General features: G+C 49.0%; 1 protein-coding gene across 1 annotated transcript in view; it reads right to left on the bottom strand.

Moving 5' to 3' along the window:
- Nucleotides 1-1607: 1607 nt before the first annotated feature.
- Nucleotides 1608-8583, bottom strand: part of LOC120853034 (stimulated by retinoic acid gene 6 protein-like) — a 41126-nt gene continuing 34150 nt past the window's right edge. The window contains exons 12-18 of the mRNA XM_040226651.1: nt 7098-7179; nt 6727-6775; nt 6167-6284; nt 4991-5110; nt 3621-3784; nt 2774-2920; nt 1608-2111 (exon numbers count right to left, since the gene is read on the bottom strand). Coding sequence (XP_040082585.1) covers nt 1963-2111; nt 2774-2920; nt 3621-3784; nt 4991-5110; nt 6167-6284; nt 6727-6775; nt 7098-7179 — 829 coding nt within the window. The 3' untranslated portion in view covers nt 1608-1962. The remainder of the gene's footprint in view (nt 2112-2773; nt 2921-3620; nt 3785-4990; nt 5111-6166; nt 6285-6726; nt 6776-7097; nt 7180-8583) is intronic.

Here is an 8583-nt window from a genome sequence, read left to right as displayed (position 1 = left end):
GCCACATGCTGGCAAGATTTTGTCTTCTTAGGTGTCCTGGGTCCCGAAGTGGTGACTGCACATAGCAAGTACTTGGTCAGCACCAGCTGGGTGCACATCAGGAGCACTGGCTGTGAGGGCAGCATGAACTCTCATTTAGGAAAGATGAGACTCATGCTAGTGGCAGAGTTGGGACCAACCCCCCCTGCTCCTGACCTTCTGTTTAGTGGCCACTTGACCATGATGCCAGGGTTGATTTCAGTATCGAATTCAGGGCTGCAAGATTCATTCATTCATTCATCATGGCCTCACTACTTTAGTCAAGATCCTACAGTGTTACAGTATGGACTTGGTAATGGTGAATAAAACCTGAGGCCTCTTCCTTTGTGGAGCAGAGTATAATGAGAGGTAGGCAGACATTAACCATATCACCACAAAGTGTAACATCACCAACAATAATGACTGATATTGTTTTGAATTTAGGATGTGTCCGGGACTAGCTTAGGAGTGTTTGTATATACAAACTCATTTTATCCTCAAAGTAATTTTTGGTGTTATAGGTATTACTCCCTTTTTATAAATAAAGAAAGCACAGAATGGTGAGGTAATTTAGTCAATGTCACACAGCTAGAAAGTGGTGTGGGGATCCCAGTACTCTTGAGCTCCAGTTTTCTTAGTTTCAAAAAGCAAAATGACAAAACTTGGTTGCAGAGAGTAAGTTAAAAGAGATAAATCTGGCAGACACCTTGAGCAACAGGACTGGGTTCACAGTGCATGCTCAGTAATGAGGACTGAGTTTCATGATGACTGGGACATGTGGGGTGGACAGGGAGTTCCCTCACTCTGTGGGTGAATCCTCCTGGCACGTGCACAGGCTTCGTAGAGTGACAGTCCCCAGGTTAGCAGACACTTTATGATTGGGCATGAAAAATCTGGGTAAGTACTCAGCCCTCTGCACAAAGAGAAATGTCCTGGCATCTGGGCTTTCTTGGATGGCCTAACCAGCCCCCAACACCATGCCCTGCATACACTGGAGGGCTCATCTTCTTCAAAGCTGCCCGGGGCTTTCTTGTCCCCACATCTTTGCTTTTGTTGTCCCCCAGTTTGAATGACATGGGGCTTCTCTGATGGCTCAGTGGTAAAGAATCCACCTGCCAATGCAAGACATGCGAGAGTTACCGGTTCAATCCCTGGGTCAGGAAGATCCCCTGGAGGAGGAAATGGCAACTCACTCCAGTATTTTTGCCCAGGAAATCTCATGGGCAGAGGAGCCTGGCAGGCTACAGTCCATGGGGGTAGCAAAGAGTCAGACACAACTGAATGATTAGACAACAACAACAGACTTAAATGCAGATCTCATCTCTGTGTCTTCAGACAGGTGGCTTTCTCAGGGGATCCCCTGTATGTCAGAGAGAATCTACACATCTTATTTGTGACCAGGGCACATGTCCGTTCCCCACCCCAGTGGCCGTGGGAGAGAGCTCAGTGTGTACCTGCTCAGCCACCAGATTGTAGGCTAGGGTCATGGCTCTTTGTCTCCCACCACCATACAATCTAGAAAGAAGGAAACAACAAGGACCCTAGGACTAAGGCCATACTTTGTTCCAGAGAAGAACTGCATCAAACAGTTAAACTCTCCTGATATAGACTTTTATACCACCTTTGTCAGTGACATAAAGTTCTGCCCGGTGTGTCTCAACATAGAACTCCCCAAGGCTGCCTTCTAACCAGGCATAGTGGACATCATTATTGGGTAAAGTTTGTTCAACAGAAACTCTCTTTTGTTCTTGACCTTTTTCCCAAGGGAGCGAATTAGACCTGAGACATCACTGTCCAGCCCAAGTGCCACCCCAAGAATGGCCAGTCTGCAATGGACAGTGGCCGTGCAGCCTATTCCCTTGCAGGGGACAGCTGCTGAGTAGCCTGGGCCTTCTCAGGGGCAGTCGTCCTGGAACAACCTTGCAGCAGTGTGGGAGGTCAGTGTCAGCTCTCCGAGCACGTCAACAGAATCTGGGTAAACTCCTGGGAGCCAAGACCTGGCCTGGATTTTCTGAGTCTGACCAGTTCGGGGTTATTGATCAGGGTCTGCAGCAGGAGCCACCTTGTCCTGGACCTTGCTGAGAGGCGGGGACCTAGAACAGAATCAGAGCCAGTAGACTGGGAGGAGAGGGCAGCTTGTTTCTGTCCTGCTCAGAGGCCACAGGGAAAGCTGCCCAGAGGAGTGAGGTGTGGAGGAAGGAGCTGGACCAGACTGGGGACATGAGGGCGGCTGGAGGGATGAGAGTTTGTTCCACAGATCTGGGTATCTGCAATGTTGGGATCAGCAATGAAAATGTCCAGATCAATGCTGAGTGTCCACAGGCAGAACATGGCTAACTGGAGGGCTTCCCAGGGGAAGGCAGAGCAGAATGATACAGGTGGCAGCCAAGAGAGAGATTGTGGAATGGGGTAGTTTAAGCAAAACAGCACAGCATCTTGGAGGGCATCTGGCTTGCAGCATGAGTTATGGAGGAGTCTCAGACAGATGGCTCATTGAAGGACTCAGGTAGCAGAGTTCATTTCCAGAAACAATGGAGAAGCTGAATTAGCAGGAACAAGGCCTTGGGGTCCCACAGCCAGATTGACTGGGGTGAAGACTCCTGATCTCCTGAGTAGAAGGGCTCCCAGGGCACAGAAAGTGGAGGAAGAGGGGCAGAGAAGGAGGAACATGGGACATCTCAGGGATCCCAGGGAAGACTGAAGGCACTTGTTTCCTGGTGTGCAACCCCAGTATAGATTCAAACAGGAGACTTACCTGCTGACTGATTTAGGTACCAATATTTGATGGTCTGCTGTAGCCTCCTCTCCCTGTGGCCGGTGATCAGGATATGACAAAAGCTGACGAGCACAGGGTTGGTGTGATAATGATCTACGTAGAGCATGCCAATCCATGCACTGAACCCTGAAATCCAGAAGGGAAGTCAGACTATGCAATATACATCCCTGGATGACTAGGTTTTGCTTCTTATTACATAACTACAGCAACACTTTGTTCCCAAATGGTATCTGTGTCTTTGCTGTGAATCTAGAAAATGAGGTATAAAGAGCTGGAAAGGTTTTTAGAGATCATACACTAATCTGTTCATTTTATGGGAATTTGAAGTTCACAGTGATGGGAGCCTCTGTGGCTTATATGGAGAAGCCAGCTGCCCTTGCATGAATCAATGAGTGAATGAAAAGACACGGTCCAGAAATAGGACAAAAACTGTTTTTCTCCACAAAAAATGGTTTGATTTTGGAGCAAAATGAACAGACCATTTTTTTAACTAAGTAAGCTCGCAACTAACACCACAAATAATTCTGAGATATGTTTTCCCAAAAATTTCAGAGCCGTGCATTCACAAATTACTTTGTAACTGTTTAGATAGAATTCCACTATCCCTTTCTGTTCTTCATTATACCTCAAAGATCTGTTAAATATGCAATCTGACCATTGGGCTGAAAAGTTTTTTTTTTTTTTTCTATTCAGCATTATAGCCCCCATGGGAAAATAAGCTCTAAGTACAAGAGAAGAATATGAACTGTGGGCCTCTGGTACCTGACTTGCAGGCAGCTTCTGCAAAGGTGCGAGAGCAGCGCTCCCCAGATACACGGCTACGTACCCATGTCTGCTCTCTCATAGCCACTCTGCAGGATGGTCCTGTCGATGCGGGCGATCAGCCACGTGCCCAGGACACAGCTGATGAAAAGCCTGGAGAGGCAGGCGCCCAGGCCCAGCAGCACATTGTAGAAGAACAGAAAGTAGTTGAAGTTGTGGAACGCTCTCCTGTGAGGGGAAGCACCCTTCAGTATGAGAAGGTGGCTAGGCAGGTGGGCTCAGGGGCCCTCCCAGACCTGTGGTCAAATCCTACCTCTCCCACCTCCTAGCTGTGTGACCTTGTGCTGTTAGTGGAAGCTGACTGTCCCCACTTCACAGCTGATGTGAAGACCAGCTCAGAAACAGTGGAGAGGACATTGAGCACCAGGCAGGCTGAATGTGAGTGAGGACTGTAAACCCCATGTGGCTACTGCTGGGTTCACGGTTACAGCAGAGGGTGTGGCTTTCCCACTATCTGTTGCAACAGTGACCTGTCCCCAGCTAGAACTGCTCCAAGTCCTCCAGATAAAATTTTTCAAGCTAATCACATGGTTCCTGTTGCCTATGGGATGAAGCCCAAATACTGCATATGAATTTTGAGGTCCTCTCTGAGAGGGACTTTTCTGGTATTGCCACTTTGTGCTCGCTTCCTGTCCCTCACCATCTAAGGCCACTGCATGGCCACCATACTGGATTTTCACTCTTCTCCCAACACATCCTGCCCTTTCATGGCTTCCTGCCTGCATCCACACAGTGGGGGCTGCAGCCACACCATCTGCTCATCTCTGCCTGTAGGAATCCTACCATCCTACCCACTTTAGCTCAAACATCCCACCTGCAGCTGAAAGAACACCCCTGCCTCTCCACCACTCCCTTCCTCTCCTCTTTGCTTTCTCTTGTAATGCTTTCATGCCCTCTGGACTTTACTGTCCCTAAATATCTGTGTCTGTCAACTCCAGTGGACCATGAGCAGATCACAGGCAGATCGTGAGGAGTATTTCATTATCCTCAGTGCCCATGTTGCTTCCTCCATGATGAACAGCTTTGAATGAATGAACTAGAAAGGATTACCATGGGACAGGCACTACTGTTCTAAGTTCATATTTTAATACCTTTCATCCTTGGAACACCTCTCTGAGATATGCAAACTTATTTGTAAAGTGAGGAAGTAGAGGTTCATAGATGTTCAGTAAGGTCACATAGCTCATAAGGGGTGGAGCCAAGATTTGGCTCCAGGCAGTCTGGTTCCCGGCAGTTTGGTCCCAGTTCTGAAGCACTGCCCCTCACCCTCTCAGAGTGTAGAGTGCACCCAGGAACCTGCCAAGGGTGAAGAGAAAGAAGCGAGACTGATGAGGCCAGAGCCCTGTGATGCCCCACTACTTTCTCTGCTCTCACCTGTTGTTGAGAGCCAGGGGCTTCTGCTTGTCATCTGTCCCCATCTTTGGTTGCAGGAAGAAGCTGGTGGCGATCCATACCTGCAGGACCATGAGACCCAGGACGATGGATACGGTGAGGCTAAAACACAAGGTGAGACCATGCTGAGGTGGCCTTGTCCACTCTTCCCAAACTCTTTTGGAATGCCCAGTGATAGAGAGGAAAGAGATGTTGACTGCCCATCAGACCAACAGTAGCTTGAGCTCTGTCCTTTACGCCTAGAGAGAATTTTGTCCACTGTGCAGATGAGAAAGATGAGGCTTACAAAGGGGAGATGACTTTCTCAAAGCTGCATCATCAGGCCTTCTGGCTCCAGACCAGAACTCCAGGATTAAATCAGGTCCTTTTGTTGAGGGGTAGCAGCTGGGCTGAGTGGTTTAGCAGCATAGGAATCAAAGAAAGGAATGGGATTTTCAGAAGAGCTCATGAAGGCCATGGAAGAGTGGACAGGGCAGGCTCTGCCCCAGATTCGTAGGAGGCTCTAGGTGAGCCTGGAACCAAGGAGTTCAGAGCAGCAAGGCCCTCAGAGGGCACACGCCCTGTGTTTGCATCTCTCCCAGGCACCAGCATGGGGTGATGGTTGAACGAGGTTTTGGTTTCAGATTGCCCAGCTCCCCATCCTGCCTCCTCCCCTCCTGGGACAAATTGTTCAGCCTCTCTGTGCCTCTGTTCCTCATCTGAAAAAAGGGAGCTAACGTAAGTCCCAACCTCAAAAGGTCCTCAAGAAAAAAGTTGCAAAGTGAATTTTCAGTAATGTCAGCATCCGCTTACTTTCCATATGGGTAAACTGAGGCTTGGAGAGGCAGTTTACAAGTCACACAGTTGATCTAAAGCCTAAACTCAGATTCCCTCTCTCTTTCCACTATACTGTCCTTTCTCTCACTTTACCTGCCTGAACCTCAGTCTTCCCAGCAATACAATGGACACACATATACCTCCCACAGACACAATCCTGAGGACCCAGCTGAACAGTACAAGTGGAAACATTTTATAAACTGTGAGTCTCCCATCACAGAGACAGCATGGGTCCAGGGTCTGGTGAGAGCCCAGCAGGGTTGGGGCATTTTGAACAGCAGCTCGGAGGGCCCAGCAGCTCCCAGGCCCTGGGCAATGTCAGGAAGCCCACCCAGAGCTTACATCCCGATGCCTAGTCCTCGGAGCATCTCCAGCGCCTGATGGTGGATGACGGGAAGCACCAGGCTGTACGTGATCGCCAGGCCACACAGGCTCTGCACCACATGAATGATGAGGTAGCCTGTGGGCCAGGGGAGCCGGTGGTCACTAAAGGCCCTGCAGCATCCAGTCGCACGAGTCCCTCCCTCCAGCCCTCCCCACCACTCTTGCTTATGCTGTTTCTTCTGCCTAGCATGACCACCAACCTTCTGCTCACCCTGCCAGGTCCGTTCAAATGTCAAATCCACTAGAAAGGCTTGGCACCCTGCCCTAGGTGTGGAGAGTCACTTCCTCCCCCGGGTCACCACCACCCTTAGCGTACACACCCCGTGGGCACAGGACAGCTGGTAATGATGACCGATAGGAATGTGTGCTTCTCCCTCCTTGCTCACCTTCCTGTAGGTCCCTTGAGGAAGAGCTGGGGCTGCTTCTGCCCCATGTCCCTCCTCCCTGCCCACAGCCGGGACTCTGCAGGTGCCCAGGGAATGTGTGTCGAATTGAATGGGTCATGTAATGGCACTTACCCCACAGAATATAGGCTATCTGCCAGCCAGAGTACCTTGCAATGGCCACCTGAGATTTAGACAGAAAAAAAGGTCTGAGAGGGGAGACACCTTGATGACCTCTAACACATCTGTCCAGCATCCCTGTCTCATTTGAGGGTCACCCACCAAGCTACCAAGGCAGGTGTCATGACTGTCCTCATTTTACAGATGAGGCCAGATAGGGACAGTGGAGGTCCCAAGTCACCAAGCAGCAGAACATACTAAAATTGAGGGCTCTGGACTCCACCCCCCCGACCAGCCCAGGGCTCTTCCTTCCCCAGCATGCCAACCCTGTCTGAAGTGCAGGACGGCAGGCTCTGGCCTGGGAGCAGAGACTGCTGTGGACTTACCACACTCTCAGATGAGGAAGGAATATGAAACTTCAGAGGAAGAAAGTGTTTATCCCCTGCCCACAACCTCTTGATGTGCTTTCTAGAGAGAGAGAGGGAGATTAGTAATGCTCATGACCTGGGCTCCTTACGCACTTAGAGCTCAGCAGATGTAAACAGAAAGGCCTGTGGAGGGAGATGGCAGGCAGCTCAGCTCCCCCGTATTGACCACAGCTCTTGAGATGGCTCTAGTCAGTCTTGAGATCTTTTAAAAATACTTTTTAAAAGTTGAGATACAGTTGACATATTAACATGACATCATTTCAGGTGTACAATATAATTGATATTTGTATATATTGTGAAATGATGATAATGTCTTGTTAACATCTGTCACTGCACACAGTTACAAAAAATTCTTCCTTGTGATGAGAAGTTTTAATCTACTCTCTCAGCAACTTTCAAATATTCACTATTTTAAAACTACAGTCAAATGTTCAAGGCAGGGCTTGGATGGAGAGCTGGGGCCTCTTTGTGCCAGGAGAGTCTTCACTTAGATGCCATCTGCAAGAGACTCACCCTTTGTGCAGCCAGATGGGGAGGATGAAGAGAGGGGATGCTCTGGAGGGGTGAGAATTGGCCCTGGGCTTCCAGTGAGTGAGTGAGTGACTGTGAATTAGAGACTGAGACAGACAGTGAGAGAGAGAGGCAGAGACAAAGGCAGAGAAATGGAGAGAAAGAGAAGCAATAGATATCTAAATTCAACTTCTATCGGCATGCAAATGCTGACTCCATACTGAAGGCCATCCGCTCCTCCTGCACTGCTGTTCTTGAGACTGATGCACCTGTTCCCCTTGACCCAACCTCCTGTGGGGTCCCCTTGAGCCAGATCCACCTGCTGGGAACCCACTGTGGTTAGTTCCAGAGAGCAGGGCAGGTCTGACACCCAGCAGAGACACTAAGTGTGCAAGAAATGATAAGATTAGAAGAGGCCAGAAGACATGGTCATATGCTAACAGACTAGCTAAAGAACTGCGGTGCTGAAGAAGACTTCTGAGAGTCCCTTGGACAGCAAAGAGATCAAACCAGTCAATCCTAAAGGAAATCAACCCTGAATATTCATGGGAAGAACTGATGCTGAAGCTGAAGCCACCTGTAAAGAGCTGACTCATTGGAAAAGACCCTGATACTGGGAAAGATTGAGGGAAGGAGGAGAAGGGGCCAACAGAGGATGAGATGGTTGGATAGCATCATCGACTCAATGGACATAAATTTGAGCAAACTCCGGGAGATGGTAATGGACAGGGAAGCCTGGCAAGCTGCAGTCCTTGGAGTTGCAAAGGACTTAGCAACTGAATAACAACAACAAAGTTATTTTGTTGAGTCTTGCCTGCTGAAAAAGTTGGCTTAAAACTCAACATTCAGAAAACGAAGATCATGGCATCTGGTCCCATCACTTCATTGGAAATAGATGGGGAAACAGTGGAAACAGTGTCAGACTTTATTTTTG

This window comes from Oryx dammah, unplaced genomic scaffold, assembly GCF_014754425.2.
Source record: "Oryx dammah isolate SB20612 unplaced genomic scaffold, SCBI_Odam_1.1 HiC_scaffold_1, whole genome shotgun sequence".
Classification (NCBI taxonomy): Eukaryota; Metazoa; Chordata; class Mammalia; order Artiodactyla; family Bovidae; genus Oryx; species Oryx dammah.
This window is presented reverse-complemented; position numbering and strand designations above follow the sequence as displayed.